At 44.3% G+C, this 20,128-nt stretch overlaps 1 protein-coding gene across 8 annotated transcripts in view; it reads right to left on the bottom strand.

Annotated features, from left to right (window-relative positions):
- Window positions 1-20,128, bottom strand: part of KIAA1549 (KIAA1549 ortholog) — a 150,464-nt gene that overhangs the window by 51,506 nt on the left and 78,830 nt on the right. For all 8 annotated transcript variants that reach the window (XR_008626066.2, XR_010112656.1, XR_010112655.1 and 5 more), the window contains 2 exons: window positions 16,067-16,244; window positions 11,465-11,649 (listed from right to left, as the gene is read on the bottom strand). Coding sequence is in view for 5 of the 8 variants with exons in the window: in XM_024929527.5 (XP_024785295.3) it covers window positions 11,465-11,649; window positions 16,067-16,244 (363 nt within the window). In the remaining 3 variants the exon portion in view is untranslated. The remainder of the gene's footprint in view (window positions 1-11,464; window positions 11,650-16,066; window positions 16,245-20,128) is intronic.

The raw sequence follows: 20,128 nt of genomic DNA on the forward strand, positions 1-20,128 counted from the left end.
CCTGCAACTAGGGATGCCAGGCCTCAGCTTCTAGAGCTGTGGTAAGATATTATGTCATCAAACATGCTATTTGTTGGCTGGGCACGGTGGCTCACATCTGTAATCCCAGCATTTCAGGAGGCTGAATCGGGCAGATCACCTGAGGTCAGGAGTTCGAGACCAGCCTGGCCAACGTGGTGAAACCCCGTCCCCACTAAAAAAATAAAAAATTAGCCAGACATGGTATGGTGGTGCACACCTGTAATCCCAGCTACTCGGGAAGGTGAGGCAGGAGAATCACTTCAACCTGGGAGTTGGAGATTTCAGTAAGCTGAGATCGCGCCACTGCACTCCAGCCTGGGTGAAAGAGTAAGACTCCATCTCAAAAAAAAAAAAAAAAAAAAAAAGCCATTTGTTATTGTTCACATTTCTTTTTTTTTTTTTTTTTCTTAAGACAGTCTGGCTCCATCACCCAGGCTGGAGTGCAGTGGTACAATCTCAGCTGACTACAACCTCTGCCTCCCGGGTTCAAGTGATTCTCCTGCCTCAGCCTCCCAAGTAGCTGAGATTAAGGGTGCACGCCACCATGCCAGGGGTAATTTTTTGGTATTTTTAGTAGAGATGGGGTCTCACTATGTTGCCCAGGCTGGTCTCAAACTCCTGGTCTCCAGTGATTCAACCACCTTGGCTGCCCAAAGTGCAAGGATTACAGGTGTGAGCCACTGTGCCCTTGGAAAGACCCTCCAAGGTATGCAGAAATGTGGACAATAACAGTATTTCTGATGACATGAAAAGTGCCAGGGTATTAACAGTTTCCTTAATTCAAGCTTGCAAAGCACAGGGAAATAAACTGCACAGCAATGGTCGTCCCAAGGGGTCTCCTCCATGGAATGCCAAAAGCAAACCGAAGCCTTCCCTCCTGCCCAGGCATATTCCACATCCACACAGTGACACTCTGAAACACTTCTCTGGTCTTCATCCCCGCTTCCTGGCGTACACCTCCTAAAATACGTGGAGTCTCCTGAGGATGTCTTTTTGCAGGCTAGTGAGTTGACTGATGGCCAGCAGCCCCGAGGTAGCTGCAGGATAGGGGCTGCTCACCACAGAGCCCCAGGCATGATACAAGGGTCAGGGCATTCAGCCCCACCCCCCAACCTTCAGGGAGGGGAGAGGGGCTGAAAGTTAAGTTGATCACCAATAGCCAATGGTTAAGTTGATCACCATAGCCAAACAGGCCTATGTAAAGCAGCCTCCTGAAAAACGCAAAAGGGCAGGGTCCAGGGAGCTTCTGGAAGGCTGAAGACTGTGGAGGTTCCTGGAAGGTAGCACCCCCACGGAGGGCACAGAAGCTCTGTACCCCCAATTCCCCCCATACCTCACCCTTTGCATCTCTTTATCTGTGCGCTTGCGCTTTGTAATATCTGTAAACTAAGAATAAAATCCTAAGTCCCCAACCTACTGAACAGGCCCCCTCTTGGCCAAAGGGACTTCAGAGAAACCTGAAAAACTGAGTTCTTGGCCGTAGCAGGAAGGGAGGTGGGACATGCATCATTACAGCCCTTCCCTTGTAGAGTTTAGGCAAAACTGACCAGCATTAATATTAAAACCGAGATTATAAGACAGATAGAACAGATTCTTTGTGGTAATAAGATACTAAATTATAAACAAGACCTAAAGCCATGCAAAGGAGTGTTAAGTCACACCCTACGAACAATAAAATCTGGTTAAATTGTTTTTGTTTTTGTTTAATTAACCCGCTGTAATGTGGCTTACTTTCTAACCTGACTCTGGTATAGCATCACATGGCAGACAGCAGACCCCTTATCTTAACTTAAACATTCCTTTGAAGTGACTTTCGGTCTTTAGACAAAACTTAACTCTCTCAACCAATTGCCAACTAAAGAATCCTGAAACACACCTATGACTTGTAAGCCCCTCACTTCAAGATATCCCGCCCTTTCAGGCCGAGCTTCTATGTATTGGGTTATTTCTTCTCCCGTAACTCCTGTCTCCTTAAAATGTTTATGTGGAGGGCCGGGCACAGTGGCTTACGCCTGTAATCCCAACACTTTGGGAGGCCGAGCCGCGTGGATCACCTAAGGTCGGAAGTTTGAGACCAGCCTGACTAACAGGGAGAAACCCCGTCTCTACTAAAAATACAAAATTAGACGGGCGTGGTGGCACGTGCCTGTAATCCCAGCTACTCAGGAGGCTGAGGCAGGAGAATAGCTTGAACCAGGGAGGCGGAGGCTGTGGTGAGCTGAGATCGAACCATTGTACTCCAGCCTTGTACTCCAGGTGGATTGTAATCCACCATTGTACTCCAGCCTTGTACTCCAGGTGGATTGTAATCCACCATTGTACTCCAGGGGGACAAGAACAAAACTCTGTCTTAAAAAAAAATAATAAAAAAAATGTATATGTGGAGTCCTGATAAGTAACAATGCGGAAGGGGTCCCACGTAGGGCAGAACAATTGTTCTGAGAAATGGCTTATCACAGACAACCTGCTGGCATGATATCCTGTTTCCAAACACCTCATTCTGCTCATAGCCCCAGCAGCATGACCCATAAAACTTCCCTCCTGCCCCTGTCTCTTGCCCGACAGCCCCTTCTCTGCTGTGCTGGCCACTGCACCCTTGCAACATTATCTTCATAAATTCTCTAATAAATCTGCCTTTCTTTACCTGCAGCTGTCTTGGCCTTTACCACCCACAACGATGGCCCCAGCCAGATGCAACGTCAACCGTATCAACCCAAATTGTAATCTGACCGCCTTGGGCCATTTACTCACAGCTTCTTGGGCTCGTGCTTTCTCAGGGCCATGGTCACTCATACTGGCTTGGAATAAACCTCTTTAAGATATTTTACAGAGTCTGGTTTTTCTGTTAACATATCCTTTGTGATAAACTGGTAAACAAAAATGTTTCCCCAAGTCCTGTGAACTGCTCTAGCAAATTAATCAAACCCAAAAAGCGATGGTGGGAACCTCAACTTGAAGCCAGTCGGTCAGAAGTTCTGGAGACCTACACTTGTGATGGGTGCAGGTGGAGGAGGACAGTCTTGGGGACTGAGCCCTCCACCTGTAGGATCTGAGGCTACCTCCCAGTGGACAGTGTCGGAACTGAATTCAAGGACACCCAGCTGATAACTGCTGCTTGGTGTGTGAGGAAAGCCCCCCCCAAATTCGGTCACAGAAGTCTCCTGTGTTGACTGTTGTGTGGTGTGAGAGCAGAGGAGAAGCATGGTTTGAGTTTTTCCACTCACACACACACCCCTACAGAGTACTGTCAGTCAAAAGACAAAGGCCAAACAGATCTAAGGAGTGATTTTAGACAATATATTATTACACACAGAAACAAAAGGCTTTGTCTTATTTGTGCTAACTTTATGCACAAATGAGTGACAACATCAGTGGCTTAGGTCTGTGACCTAAGGTCTTTTTTTTTTCATTTGATGTGGTCTCGCTCTGTCACCCAGGCTGGAGTGCAGTAGCACAATCTCAGCTCACTGCAGCCTCAATCTCCCAAGACCAAGCAATCCTCCCACCTGAGCCTCCCAAGGAGCTGGGACCACAGACATGTGCCATCACGCCTGGCTAATATTTTAAAATTTTTTTGTAGAGACAGGATCTTGCTACATTGCCCAGCTGATCTTGAACTCCAGGGCTCAAGCAATCCTCCTGCCTCAGCCTCCCAAAGTGCTGGGACTATAGACGTGAGCCACTGAGACCGGCCTTAACATCTTTTATAAGCTGAAATTCTCGGATCAATGGGTAGAAGGAATGTCATCTGCAATAATGATTTATGCCAGCAGAGGGGGACAAAACTTACAGTAAACACAGTTTACAAAAATGAAACAAAAGGCAAAAGCTGACTTCCTCTGTTTTCTGATTAAAGAGCTCCTGTTACAGGAGTAGACCACTCCACCACTTCAGCAGTTCATGAGCATAACAGCCCCTCAGCCTTTTGCAAATGACAAACCCAAACCTGTTGTTCCACTGCATGCCCATTATTATTTATTTAAATAAATGTATTTATTATGATTTATTTAAGTAAATGTATTTATTATGATTTTTTTTTGAGATGGAGTCTCACTCTGTTGCCCAGGCTGGAATACAATGGTACGATGTCGGCTTACTGCAACCTCCACCTCCTGGGTTCAAGCAATTCTCCTGCCTCAGCCTCCCAACTAGCTGGGACTACAGGCGTGCACCACCACGTCTGGCTAACTTTTATGTATATATATATTTTTTATTACAGATGGGGTTTCACCATGTTGGCCAGGCTGGTCTCAAACTCCTGACCTTAGGTGATCCGCCTGCTTCAGCTTCCCAAAGTGCTGGCATTACAGGCATGAGCCACCACGCCTGGCCTATTTATTATTAAATATTTATTTAAAGTAAATTTATTAAGCACTTGTGTAAATTATTTAAATTAATTATTAAATATTTATTTACATAAAATAAATTCATCATTAGATGTTTCTTTAAACACATGTATTTAAAACGTATTTAAATAAAATACGTTTATTTTCTCATCTGTGACCCATGGACTAGCACCCTGAGTTTCAACTGGTCTACCCAAACCCCGGGCAGCAGACACACAGTTTTCTAGGAGCAGGCAGCCCTTTTACAGGGATCATTCCAGATGCACACCTCTGTACAAGTCCTCCCTACACTAGTGATTTTCCTGAGAGCTGTCCAGCATGTGCCTGTGGTCCGGGCAGCATGCTGGCTCCCCCTCCCACCTTCCCTTTCCCAAGTCCTCCCACTTTACAGAAGAGAGGCCCGCCTGTCATCCATGCAGCAGCTTCCTGTGGTGCTCTGCCCAGAGATGTAGAAACCTCGGGAACATCAAATAAAATCACAATTCAAAATGCTGGTCTTGGTCAATCAAGGCACAATAAATTTGTGGTATGGTTTGCTTTCTCTCTTAAAGAACTGAGAGAGAAATACAGCCATGAAATAGGACAATTCGTTCCACGTTGGGAAACTGTGAACTTAGATATTCTGTAGAAGAGGCGGCAGCAGCAGCGGCAGCAGCGGCAGCAGCGGCAGCAGCGGCAGCAGCAGCAGCAGCAGCAGCAGCAGTGAGGGTTTTATTTCATAGCTTCCCCTCGACCATCTCCCAGCCATTGAAGAACAGTTCACTCCCGCAGAAGAATCCAAGAAGAACAGGGAAGAGGACGGCAGTGAGAAATGCCAAGGGCATTGTCTCATTTCATCCAGGGGACAAACTCATGGCAGGGCTCTGTGCTTTATCTGTCTATGTGACAACTGTAATCTTCAAGATCTGTTCAGCAGCGTGTGGAAAACCCAAGGTGCCACAATGCATACGCTTTCCGTGAGCTCACCATCCTCAGGAATGAAAGCCTGGCAGGCACCCTTGTCCACGGGGACTCAGTTGGGGTCTTAACAACGTATTTTGTATTAAAAGGAAAAAGGGGTGAAAAGGTCCATGTTTACTTCCGAAAGATCAAAATTACAACTTCAAAAGAACAAATAAGGGAGAGCTGAGTTAATACTGTATACTTTCCTGCACAATTACTCAGACTTGCAGGATACTTTCGTTCACTTCTTTCAAATGATTGATTACTGGATACTGCACATCTGTGTCCAGGTTGCTTGAATGCAAGGCACTTGTTCACTGGTCCATGACCCCTTTCTCTGCTGGTTTATTTGTTGTCCCTGTGTACTTACTGGATTTAAGATCAACTACACAGCAACACGTTTGGATTCTACCATAATGTACTTAACAGCAATCATCTATGTGTCTTTTCTAAACCCCACACTTACTAGTCAAATATTTTTTCCTTTTGTTGTAAATTTCCACAAAGATTCAACTGCTCTCTTGAAAGCAAATCATTGATGTATGTATGGGTAGATGAAAAATTAGGCAGGCTAAGAGGTAACCCTCCTGCACATTAAAAAATCCGTTCTGCGTGATTAAGATGATTCCTTTCTCAGACTTTGACATGCGGTCCTAATTTACGAAATATATAATTATAAATATTATTTTCTTCTTGAAATGAAATACTAATCCATCTATATAATTCTCAAATGTCCATCTGTCAAGCCTTTTTCAGATGCCTGAGAAAATTGATATTGGATGCCACTTATTCACAGCTGATGATAAAAATCCTAACAGGAGCGATTTCCAATTTTATGGGGTTGCTTTTACCCCAGCAGCACCTCATTTAACTACAAACAAGGTGCCTCTAAGTGAAAGAAAACAGATATACTAAACAGTCATTTAATCATCACCTCCATCATTTAATAAACCTTGCTGAAATCCTTTTTGGTATACTTCCCAGTAAGAAAGTGAATGCCTCTAATGACTGGGCAACTGTTTTGCTTTGTTTTTAACAAGTTAGGTGGTTTGCTTTACCAAAACTGGAAAAGGAGCTACAGATGGCCTCCCCTAAGTAGAGGTCTCCAAAGTGAACAACATAAAAATACCAACAGTATTGCCTCTATAGGGCGGTCTACGTAGCCCAAGCCTAGGTACCTAAATGTCTTCCCTCACGTACGCTCAGGGCCCATGTAGGAAAGAAACATGACAGTATTCATGAAAATGCTTCATAAATGCCAAAGTACCCTACAAATGATGCTGACAGCATTATTATTACTGTTGATTGATGAAACATCGAGCAGTTAATATACAGCTAAGAATTCTAAGGCATCAGAGTTATAAATAAGAATTTAGATACAATATTTTGTTAAGTCAACAACAAGATGCGACACAGGGTCCCTCAAGAAATAGCTGATGACCAAATGAACTTCAAAACGCTCAACTGAAGTACCAAACTGACTGGTTTTTTTTCTGGGTAACCAAGAAAACGGCACGTGTCATAAATGAAATATACAAGTCCTCTTGGCTTACTGTTGATTCTGACCAACGTCTTTAAATACATCCATTAGATCCTTGCACTTCTCACAAACTGAGTGAGTCATCACCTTCTATACCAATAGAAATTTGGCAACCAGTCTGTGCGTATTATGCACAAAACAAAAGCCATCTACACACAGAAGGAAAACCTAGAGGGAACACTGCCCCTCCTCCCTTAGATAATTACCTTCTTTTGTCTCATCTCTACTTGCCAGATCACTTTTTCTAGTTTTTCCACTTCTTTTAAAATAGAACCTAGAGTTCAGTCTGGCTGGTATACTATGTCTCCAGCTCCCTCCCACATGCAGCATACGTTTAATCAGTATTTTATAAAAGAAGAATCAAGATTAATGAGAGTGTTCAATATTCATATTAGGACCGAGTTATTTCTGAAGAAGGATGGCTCTTTTGTTCTTTCTCTCTTTGATATATCACAGAGGGAACAGGCCACAGTGTCTGTGCCCCACCGGAATACGTCACCAACAAGCCAAGGAGACTGACTGGTGGGCAGGTCAGCCAAGTAATGAGAGAGACGCCTGATGAATGTGAACACGTGGGCCATAAATACAATACAGCCCAGGTGGCACAAAACGCAGTGAAGCCCACGGTATTCGGGTTAGCCAGAGCCCCTGGGAAGGAGTTGAGATGACAGCAGAAACACAGAGCAAATCCCAAAAGTGTCTGAATAAAAATTTGCCACCATGTAGCGAGTGCCATTGTAAACATTTATTACCTGATTGATGTCATTTGTGAAAAGTCACCACAACCACCATGCTGTTTCCATTTAGGAGGTGAAGACAAGGCAAAGTTATTGCCATCTGTTTGTCTTCAGTGCAGCCCCACACGGGCACTCCCGTAACCCTGTGGTCCCAGAGTTTGGGAGAGCAGGGCTCCCAGATTCTCCCACCCACAGGCGACACCCGGCACGGTCGGCCAGCTGTGGGTGAACTGAGACCACCTACACGTTAGGTGTGACAGGCGACCTTTGCAGAGAATCAAACAGCAACCATAGGGAACCAGCTGACCTTGGCTGAGATGGAACGAAATGCTCACAGAGCCTCTTTTCAATCCACTGTCCATACTGCCTCCCAAAGGGATCATTCCAAAAGCAAATGTGTTCAAGCTGCTCTCCCTGCTGAAAACCTTTCAATGCTTGCCCACTGCTTACAGCATAATTTGCAATCCCTTCTATGTCCTGAAAACCCCCCAGGGCCTGGCTCTCTGCCACCTGGGTTTCGGCTGTGCCCTTTTTTATGACCTTTGCTCTAGCTTCCTGAGCTGCCCTCCGCTCCCCCACTGGGCCCGCCTTCATCTCCACCGTGAAGCTTCAGCTCTGGTGTCACCTCCCTGAAGAAGGTAGAAGTACCCCACCACTGCAAATGGGGTGCCCCCCTCCTCTGTGTTCTCCAGACATCCTTATACTCCTGGATGTCTGCTTTCGGATGGCTCGTCCTTCTCCCTTGCTAAAGTCCTGGAATGCAGAGATCGCGTGCTATTTGTGTTGGTAACTGAGCCGGATCTGGCGTGGCTCACAGCAAATGCTCAATGTTTGGTGAGTGACACCCAGTGCCTGAGGCAGCTCCAGCCGGTTGCCCAAAGTGCTGCCCTTTAGAAGCAACCAAGGGCAGTCAGGAGCTCTGGTCTGACACCAATAACGAGGTGTGGACTATCCCCCATCAGAAGGAATAAGTTTCCATGAGGCCAGTGGCATCCAGCCAATGCCATTCATGATGAAGAGGATCCAGGCTGGAGTTTTTTAGGCAACAGTAACAAATGATGACTTGAGTCTACAGATAGAGAATACAGATAAAAGAAAGCATGAGGTTTTCTTCCTTATTACTGAAAATAAGCAAAGGCTGTGCCTCAAAACAAGACAGAATGGCCTCTCCCTCCTATCATATTTCAAAATTAATCTACTCCCAGACAATCTGAAGAGGTTTCCTTCTCGTTACGAGGGGAAGGGGGGTGCGGATTTTAGGTCAGCAGATTTATTGTTTCCAGATGTTTGCAGCTCTGGGATTTGCTGAAGGATTTCCGAGAGTAGTGGTGAGGCGCATGAGGAGGTGGGGAGAGCAGAACGAAGAGAGAGACAACAGCCACATGAGCAGGAGACAGAGCTCTTGAAGTCATAGGGGAGGGTGACATCTCTGCACATTATCCTGAGGACGAGGCTAGAGGCCCTTTGCTATGGCCACATGACCTTAAAAGAAACACGTATGAACTAAAGACATTTGTTTTTAAACAAATGAAGAGCATCATTTTCCCATTTTAAACACACGACAAAATCTATAGGACGGGTTCCTGTGCCAGCAAAACACGACTGAGCTTCTGCAACACTGGCAAGGCTTGGCCCTCCTAACAGTGTCAGAAGACAGTTATTCTTTTGGGGAATCCTCCCTGCAGGACCTTTTCTGTAAACCTGTTGTCAGGATGTATGGGCAGGTCTTTGCAGCCCTGGAGGAAAAAGAGCAGCTCTAAGGGCTGGAAGTTCCATCTGAAACTCTGTCCATTTGATTTACAGCCACATCTGGGACTTGAAAATGTTTAGGAAGTAAAAGTGAGAGAAGGAGAAAGCTTGGGGAATATTCCATTTTGACCCCAAGAGACGCTGTCCTCTGATGGTTTACTGAAGTTACAGATAATAGATGGACTTCCATGGCAGTGTATACATTAGGAAATGTGGCCCATAAAAGACCTAAATACATAACCGTCTACACTGGTTAACTCCCTCTGTAACAACACTCTTCAACAGAACAAAAACATTTCCAAACCTATTGTTGATCTTATTACAGTGAAATTCACACTATGAATCATTTAGTATACCCAGCACTTTTTTTCCAGGTTTCCCCATGCCATTCACCAGTATAACAAGAACAACAAAAGAACCTTAGCAGACTGTATAAATAATAAACAAAGATAGGCAACAAACATAACATTAATGTATAAAATGCTTTTCATGTACTTGATAGCCATAAGCTTGCAATTTAATAAATATTTTGCATTTTTTGTTAATTCATATGAAAAGACAAATACTCTTTCTTTGCTTTTACAAAAGTAAAATAAATTTTAAAGTAATGCATATTTTTTTTTCCATTCGACAGGTCTAGGTTTGTAATATGCAGGATTTTTCATACCCAAGACAACCAAAATAAAGTTTAAAAATAAATAGGGCAATCTTTTATTCTTTGTTTTTTGCCTTTTGCTTGTTTTTATCAAGCTTTTAAAGCAGGATGAGTCCTCCAAATCTGGGAGACCCACAGAGAGTGCATGTTAATCCAGCAGACTGTTAGTAACAGTGGACTGACTACCACGTTCCCCTCCCTTGGTAAACACGCTGACTGATACTTATGCTGTACTAGTGAGTGCTCCTCTAGGCCTGGCATGTTTTTGCTCACACCAGGTGAGCTCAATGTTGACCAAAAGTCAATGTCTTTGCTCTGAAACCTGATGTGACCCTCGAATACTATGGAAACTGTTGAAACATACGTGGGAAAAGAAAATTGCTATTTCTATAAACACTTAAGTTGAATGCTTTGGAAAGACATAGGAAAGAGGGGTTACTTAAAAAATCTGCTGTCAAATTAGGTGTGAGTGAATTAACTCAAAAGTCTGCAAAATCAGGGGATAGGGAGTGGGGGGAGGTATTAAAACAATCGAGAGAACTTTGCATTCAGGTAGCTTTGCTCTTCTCTAAAGAAACCCAAACTGGAACCTGAAACTGACACGTCATGGGTGTTGTTTATTGTAAGAAAGACCAAACACGATTCCTCTCAGTAGACCAACACTCAAAACAAAACAAGACTTGGGATATGTTGAAGGATTGGCAAATAAATGTCCATTCATATATTTTAAGTTAAAATGTTCAAGGTATGCATTGTTCGTTTTTAATGATCAAGGTGGGTAAGTGGGCTTCCAAATAGGGTGAACAGAAAATAAAGCAACTGACCAATGGAGTGGTACACGAAATAGATAAACAGATCTGAGAAAGTCTGCCTTGGCTCCTATCCTCTGAAAATATCCAGGGGTAAAATAAATCAGAATTCGGCCTGGTGCGGTGGCTCATGCCTGTAATCCCAGCACTTTGGGAGGCCAAGGCAGGCAGATCTTTTGAGGCCAGGAGTTCGAGACCAGCCTCGCCAACATGGCAAAACCCTGTCTCTACTAAAAATACAAACATTAGCCAGGTGTGGTGGCACACGCCTGTAATCTCAGCTATTCGGAGACTGAGGCAGGAGAATCGCTTGAACCCAGGAGGCGGAGGCTGCAGTGAGCCAAGCTCACGCCACTGCACTCCAGCCTGGGTGACAGAGCCAGACTCTGTCTCAAAAAATACAAAATAAAATCATAGTAGAACCCGGAGGGCATGTCATGGCTAGGCTTTTATACAGTTTCACATTCTTGGACTGTATTTACTACCACAGAAGGAGGGTTTCAGGAAGCAGAAACAAAGGCAAAGCGATGCCACTATTAAAGCCAGAAGATTTCCATAATAGCCCTCCCTCTTCCTCATCTTTCAGTATCAAGAGCCCAAACTCATCCTATCCCTGCCCCACAAAACTGCTTATAGGAACACTGCGGGAAGAGGCTGCCCCTTACCTTCTGACGCTGCTGAATGTTGGCCACAGTGTCAGGCTGAAAGTCTAGCTTGTCCGTGCGGCATAGTTTCCAGTAGAGGATGACAACAATCACCATCACCACCAGCACTGGGATGACCACGCCAACAATGACCCACAAGTTGTTGCTCTGGGATTCTGGAGACGGCCTCTTCACCCTGTCGACAGCTGCAGACAAGGAAGGTCTTTCAATAATTCCTTCTTCACTCATGCACTAGATTGCACGTGTCTTCTATGAGAAACTCAGAAGTCCCTGACATTCCAGCTCAAGATAGCTGGTTCCAGGTTCTAATCTCCTGATGACAGGAAATGTGACCAGCAGAGAAACACAACATACAATGTTACATCTAGAATATATCAGGGATCACAACGACATATGGATATATCCAAAGGTACATGGCTGAATTAATGGCAAAGCTCAGTTAATTCCAGGTCTCCTGATTTCCAGTTTATTCTACTAGCTCACCCGTAACTTATCACTGCAGGATATTTCCACACCAAAACTGGTTCTGCACAACTTTGTACAAAGGCAGTTCTCTTCAAAAGTGGAGAGAAAAACAGCTGTGTCTCCAGAACACAGTCCTGCCCGCTGCATCAAGTACCGCAGGACTCACACCCTCCTAGATCACATAAAGCACATGCATCTCAACTAGGAGTTTATGGAAGAAAACCCTTCATCTCTTTCTCCCTTCCCTCACTACTCCAAGTTTCTCATGTTCACAAATGTTTATTAAGTGTGCTGGACACAGTTTGTAAGTTGGGACTCAACCATGAACAAGCGAAATCCCTTGAGGTGCTTAAGTCCTAGTGGGGGAAAGGAGAAATGATCAAGTAAATGAATCACCGAATAATTTCATATTGCACTAGTGCCAAACACAAAGCAAAACAGAGTAAGGAGATACGACATGCGCACCAGTGCAACTGGTCGTTTCCCCTTCAGCAATGAAAAATGACAAAGAGATGCTGATGTTCGTAGCAGCACTATTCACGACAGCCTAAAAGATGAAAAGAACTCAAATGCCCATCCACAGATGAATGAATGAACAAAATGTAGTATAGCCATACAATGGAATATCGTTCAGCTTTAAAAGGGAAGGAAATTCTATACATGCTGCTGCACAGATGAACCTTGAAAACATCATGATAATGGAACAAGCCAGTCACAAAAGGACAAAATGTATGATTCTACCTATATGAGGTATCTAGAAAAAAACTCATAGAAAGCTTCTGCTTGGAATGATGATGAAATTCTGGAAATGGATAGTGGTGATGGTTACACAGCCTTGTGAATGTACTGAATGCCACTGAAGTATACATTTAAAAGCGTTAAATTGGTACATTTCTTGATGTATATTTTACTGCAATAAAAAAAGAAGGAAGATGATGCTTATGTTTTCCAAAATGAAGCTTCAGTGTGTTAATTTGGAAACTGAAGTCCTAATAAGCGTCCCATAGGCACTGCCTTCATTGCCCCACCTGTGTCTCTCCCTAAACCTTTGAAACATGACTCATCGAAATGGCATCATTTAAGCTACCAGTTGTCCACTTTTACACGAAGCAAATCTTACTCATTTTGGATCCGCCACTCCCCACCCTGCTGCCACTCCCACCCCACCCGGCCCCCACTCCTCTTTCACGGCATAGGACAGATGCACTTCAACTCCTCGGCCACTTAATGTCCTTCACTAGCTCTTTGTTTTGCACATGGTGCCTTATTGCTCATTTAAAATGCTTCCTGTTATAAAAATGGATAATCCATGAAGTGCTACGCTTCTGCACTCATTCATCCGGTCTTGACGCCAAATCTTGTCTTTTCAAAAACATCTTAGTTGTCATGGGCAGGGACTAAGTCTTATGCTCCTTTCATATCCTATGATGGTTAACACCTGCTATGGGATCAAAAGGTATCTGCTCAAAGACGTAATAACAAAAAGCGTTCTTGGTGCTGGTTTAACTTTGGGTTTAGACACCTAAGGGAGTGGCAAGGGAGGGAGCAAGCATTCTAAATCAAATGCACCAGGGAAAGAAGCACAGATTATAGCACAGGCTGCATGGGATGTGGTAAAAAGCAACAAAGTGTGAAAAACTTGTGTTTTTTAATTTGGGCTGAATATAGTTAATATATGTAGCTCATTTTGCATAAAAGCAACGGACAATATAGAAGTAGGGACAGAATCAAACTGAGAAGCTGAGACAACTGGACACTCTTTTTAGTTCTTTTGTGGGTGTGGTTGTTTTTTTTCTTTCTTTTTGAGATAGGGTCTCACTCTATCACTCAGGCTAGAATGTGGTGGCACAATCAAGCTCACTTGCAGCCGCGACCTCCTGGGCTCAGGTGATCCTCCTGCCTCAGACCCCCCAAGTAACTGGGACCACAGGCATGCCCCACCATGCCCAGCTAGCTTATTATAATTATTATTATTTGTAGAGATGGGGTCTTGCTATGTTTCCCAGGCTGGTCTTGAACTCCTGGGCTCAAATGATCCTCCTGCCTCTGTCTCCCAAAGTGCTGAGATTACAGGTGTGAGCCACCACACCTGCCCTCTTCTTACTCTAACCTAGGAAAACCCTGATGAGGCAGAGGTTGATCAAACTGGGCCCTGACACCAGTGTCCTGGGGCTGCCTTTGGGCTATCCCTGGTGTTGGCTGAGGCTTCCTTCAATCGCCAGCCCTGAGATCCCAGGATCTTTACCCACGTGGTTTTCGGTACAAAACTGAGGAAAAGAGGTGCAAGATCAGATCTGAAAGGTGCCCATATTCTATTGCAATTAGCTGTTTAAAATGTCAAGTGCTTGGCTGGAGTAGGGCACGTCTCCTACAATCAGGAATCGCATATATGAAGAACTGTAACGAAGTGCTTTTGCTATTTTTTGCTCACTGCTTTGGAGGAGAACACATCAATATGTGATCATATCTCACATACACAAACACAAACTGCCAATGGTTATTTGCTTAAACCCTCCCATCATCTTCCATAAAATAGAGAAATTATGCCCATCAGCTCTCATCTTGGTTGGTCTCCAGGGACAAGTACAGATTTCATAAAAACCTTCTACTATCAAGGATAATTTAAAAGCTATCATTTTTTTAAAATTGTCTTTATCTCCTACATGTTCTCCATAAAGATTTTTCTGTATTCTCTGATGCTGAATTCCCTCTAAACATTTACCTCTCCTTTTATTGCTGGGAGCAAGTTTCACCATTCTCTTACCAAGACTGCTTGCAGGATCACAAAGGAAAAACACTGACATTAAAAGAGGCGTGGTGGCTCATGGTTGGGATTCCAACACCTTGGGAGGTCAAGGTGGGAGGATCGCTTGAGCCAGGGGTTCAAGACCAGCCTAGGCAACATGGCAAGACCCTGTCTCTACAGATAATAAGAAAAAAATCGCTGGGTGTAGTGGTGGTGACTGTGGTCCTAGCTACTCAGGAGGCTGAGGCAGGAGGATCACCTGAGCCCAGGAGTTTGAGGCTGCAGTGAGCTATGATCAAGCCACTGCACTCCAGCCCGGGTGACAGAGCAAGACGCTTTCTCAAAAAAAAAAAAAAAAAGAGGAATCTGATTCACACCATAGAGGACTATTTAGAAAAATACACTCTTCCATGTGCCTCCTTTTTCTTCAATTTTAAATACTCAAAATCTGTGAGGTGGGTCCGGGCGCAGTGGCTCACACTTGCAGTAATCCCAGCACTTTGGGAGGCCGAGGCGGGCAGAGCACAAGGTCAAGAGATCGAGACCATCCGGGCCAACATGGTGAAACCCCGTCTCCACTAATAATACAAAAATTAGCTGGGCATGGTGGTGCGCTCCTGTAGTCCCAGCTACTTGGGAGGCTGAGGCAGGAGAATCACTTGAACCCAGGAGGCAGAGGTTGCAGTGAGCCGAGATCACGCCACTGCACTCCAGCCTGGTGACAGAGTGAGACTCCATCTCAAAAAAAAAAAAAAAAAAAAGCAAACAAATCTGTGAGGTGGAAAGGAAACTACTGACAGCAGCCAGGGCCAGGCAGGCAGGAGTGAAACCTTCCAACAATAATAAAGAAACTTCAAAATACCTCTGTCTACACTGTGGAGTGACGTGAGGATAGGTGGGAGAGAAACAGGACTGAAAAGGGGAAGGATCAAGGACTTCTTTGTGTTAAAAGACTCTGAAGGAAGCCAATAAATTCAGGGTGCACCTCCCAGCTTCCTGCATGACTCACTGTCCCCGCCAATGTTCAAAATATGACACAGAAGATTTTGGAATAAATACAGAGCAAACACATTATTTTGCCTCAGACAAAATTTATAAAAAAAGAAGTAGTACAGGAATGAGGGACAGATATTAAATTTGATGTACTATAAATCATTATAACATCCCACCTACAAAATGCTAGGTAGAAAAAACAGCAGTGGAGGCTAAACCTACAAGCAATTGAAATCCAAATAAAGAAGGTCTTGGTGAATGAATTTTAACAACTGGCACTTCACCATCAGGGTTATACACACATCGGAATGCTTTACATTCAGAGCTCACTGTCAGAATGAGCCTGGCTTTGGAGCCCAGCACAGCACAGCACAGACGACAACACCTCAGGCACTTACGCTGGGCAATGGCACCTTGAATTCGGTAACCCAAGATGATGGCTGCTCTCTGGAGGTCCATCTTGTTAATCAGGTCCGAAGACTTGACTGCACTGAGTCTTTCTCCATCTTGATCCTCCACAAAGTAGATGAGCTGTACAGGATTGTCATCTCCCTCCAGCCTCGACACATTTACCACCTGAAAGACAGCAGAAACCATTCACATTGCAGAAGCTCATGTTTCTAGATGCCCTCTCTCAGGTTGCTGAATCCTGACTGTGTCACTCAGGATTTATTCCAATCCTCATAATAAGCTCCGTAAGCCATTCAGGGGCCCAGAATCACCATGGTGCTCTCTGTTGATGGGAAGAGGGACAGTGGGGAGTTCCTTTGTGTGGAGTAACAGGTTGCTTCATCTCGCTCTACATCTTTTCTGGGGCAAAGGGGCAGGGAGGCTGCACAGAACCAGGGCTGGCGAGTCCAGGTGGTCTAAAATCATCCCCACAATCTCTGATGTGCTGACCACGTCATAAGAGAGCATCATCCTCCCAACATTAACTGTAGGATTAGGTACATCCCTGGTTCTCTGAAACTATTAATGGTTCTACCCAATCCTTTCTTCAGCCTATTGGTATTTCCTCCTCATTCTTCTAGGGCAGGGCTTCTCAACCTCAGCTCTACTGACAATCCCTTGACATGGGGTGCACTGTAGATGGTTAGTAGTATCCCTGCCCTCTACCCACCAGGTACCCCCATCCTGCACCACCCAAGTTACAACCAAAAACATCCCCAGACACTGCCAGATCCACCCTGGAGGACAAAATCACCCCCACCCACCACAGGTCTATGGACAATAAACCTCATAAATTCATAATCTTGTGGGTCAAATAATACTTTGATTCATCCCAAAACTTCTCTCTCTCTGGTGTTAAAAGGCAGTTTTTTATGCCCTTATTTCAAAATCTAGCACACTTGACATATCGTACCTTTTCATTTCACTCTATTTCTCTAATAATATGCAACAATGTTATTACCCCTTTAGACTCCGGCAAAACTCTGAGCTTCTGTCCTGAGAAAAGGATCAGCGAGGGCTCCGAGCTCCTTATTTTACATGTGCCATTTAAATTGCTGGTCTCTACATTTGCCATTGGCAACATGCAGCTGCTACTTCTCTGTCCACACGTATGGGTTTGTAACACCGCCCTGTGCTCTGGACACAGCTGCTGGACCCCTCCTTCACCACGGGAAACTTCTGGCAGATCAGCAATTTCATGATTTCACTGTGAACTCCTTCTTCCAGATCGTGTCTAAAGATCCTTAACAACACACGTCCAAACCCTCTTCCCTCAACAATCTGTTCTTTATGCTTCGTCCTGAGAAGGACTCATTGTCCTGCCCTCTGGTTGCCGTTTCAAAGCCAGTCTCCTGACCACTTCTGTTCCCCAACCACCTACTCCCTCCCTGACAACGGTACAGTGGTGATTAATTTTTTATTAGCTTTTAGAATGGAATGCTATGCAAGGGCTACTAAAAAGGAAGTAGATTATATCCATCTGTCTCTCTACCCATGTACCTACTTATTCCATTTTAAAAGTTCTAATAAATTTAAAAAGTATAGTTTCTTCTTCTAGAAATCACAGTCCCCAAAATCCAGTGATACCCACCTTGATTAAAGATTCTACAAGTCTGTCTAGTGCTACAGTTTGGATGTTGGACCCCCTCCAACTCTCCGGTTGAAATGTGATCCCCGATGGTGGTAGGGGGGCCTAATGGGAGGTATCTGAGTCATGGAGCAGATCCCTCATGAATGGCTTGGTGCTGTCCTCGAGGTAATGAGTTCTTGCTCTACTAGTTCCTGAGAGAGCTGGTGTTAGAAAGGGCCTGGCACCTCCCTTCCCTCTCTCTAGCTTCCTCTCTTGCCACGTGATTTCTACACTGGCTTCCCTTCGCCTTCCAGCAAGAGGGGAAGCAGCCTGCGGCCCTTGCCATGACACCAGCACCATGCTTTTTGTACAGCCTGAAGAACCATGAGCCAAATAAACCTCTTTTCTTTACAAACCCAGCCTCAAGTATTCCTTTATGGCAACATCAATGGACTAAGATGTCCAGGCAGAAAGTAAGCCAAGAAAATCTAATCCTAGTATCCTTTCTAGACTACCATCTATGAGATTCCTATCTGGAACCCTTATAACCATGGGAGTCATCATCACTTTGGTTAACATTTTCAATTTCAAAATTTATTTTCTGAGCAAAATCACATCTCTCTAGAAATTACACAGCCAATTAAAGTTGAAAAACACATGCAAAAAATATATATAAAGAATAAAATGAGGCCGGGCGCGGTGGCTCACGCCTGTAATCCCAGCACTTTGGGAGGCCGAGGCGGGCGGATCACGAGGTCAGGAGATCGAGACCATCCTGGCTAACACGGTGAAACCCCGTCTCTACTAAAAATACAAAAAATTAGCCGGGCGTGGTAGCGGGCGCCTGTAGTCCCAGCTACTCGGGAGGCTGAGGCAGGAGAATGGCGTGAACCCGGGAGGCGGAGCTTGCAGTGAGCCGAGATCGCGCCACTGCACTCCAGCCTGGGCGACAGAGCGAGACTCCGTCTCAAAAAAAAAAAAAAAAAAAAAAAAAAGAATAAAATGAAAATCACCTAAAATTCAACCAACCAAAGAAAATCACTATAAACATTTTAGCATTTTCCTTCTATTCTTTCTCCATGAATTCTGTATTAACATTTGGATTACACGGCATACATACTTTTGTAGCCTCTCTTGAGTTTTTTGTTTTTGTTTTTGTTTTTGTTTTTTTTGAGACAGAGTCTCACTCTGTCCCCGAGGCTGGAGTGCATTGGCGTGATCTTAGCTCACTGAAACCTCCACCTCCCAGGTTCAAGTGATTCTCATGCCTCAGCCTCCTAAAGAGGTGGGATTACAGGCACACACCACCATGCCCAGATAATTTTTGTGTTTTTAGTAGAGATGAGGTTTCACCATGTTGGCCAGGCTGGTCTTGAACTCCTGCCCTCAAGTGATCCACCCGCTCGGCCTCCCAAAGTGCTGGGATTAGAGGGGTGAGCCACTGCACCCCAGCCCACTTGAGCATTTTTCTATACCAGTCACTAATTTTTTTTTAAATGACTGCATAAAATTCCAACACATAAAGATTTACTATAATTTTATTTACCCATTCCCCAATTGTTGGACATCTAGGTTGTTTCAACATTTTCACTTTTACAAGTTAAGTTTTGATGAACAGCCACGTAACACTGTACACAAATCCTTGTCTACATCTTCATGTTTGGTCACTCTAATGGGAAGAGAAGCAGAGCATGGCTTATAAGCAATCTATCAGATGGCACATTAGCCTGGATGTGCCACTTTTACAAACCTGCATGCCTACTAAGGGAGCTTGCATGTCAAATTTAGCACTGTATTATATACTTTCATGGTGTCCTATAACTATTTCACGTGCAGAAGTTAACTCACACCTAGACCTTGGGCTCTATGAAGCCAGGGATTGTTGAATAAGGCAAAGCTTTTATAATTCATTCTAATTTTTATTCTTTGTTGATACTTATTCGTTTAATGATTACTCTCAATTGTGATTAGTTTTTAAATTTCTCTGTAACTTACTGCATCTGGCAAAGGAACTATTTTAGAAACCTAAGTACTACATTTCTGGGAGGGGGACAAAGAGTAATGATGAGAGGGACACACTGGTAAAAGGGCTAGAGGACGATGATGCAGTTCTAGGCAACACTTCCCGGCTCCTGCCCCCACCCCCACAGCCAATGTCATTTGCGTCTTTTTCTCTAATGCCTCTAACCCACCCACCTCCCTACCCTGCCTGCCAGCCCACACCCCCTGCTTCAGAGTTCTACCCTGGTTTCCTGTTTCTGAAATGTCATAGCTCTAAATATCCCATTTTCATAGTTCAACAAGTCAGCAGTTGGTAAAGAAAAAAATCCACATAATTCATATGGAGATGGAAATTAATGACAGCCCCAACCTCCAACTTTCTGTGAGTATGGGCATTTTTAAATGGGTCACATTTCAATTCAAACAAATCTGTCTTTTG

This window comes from Pan paniscus, chromosome 6, assembly GCF_029289425.2.
Source record: "Pan paniscus chromosome 6, NHGRI_mPanPan1-v2.0_pri, whole genome shotgun sequence".
Taxonomy (NCBI): domain Eukaryota; kingdom Metazoa; phylum Chordata; class Mammalia; order Primates; family Hominidae; genus Pan; species Pan paniscus.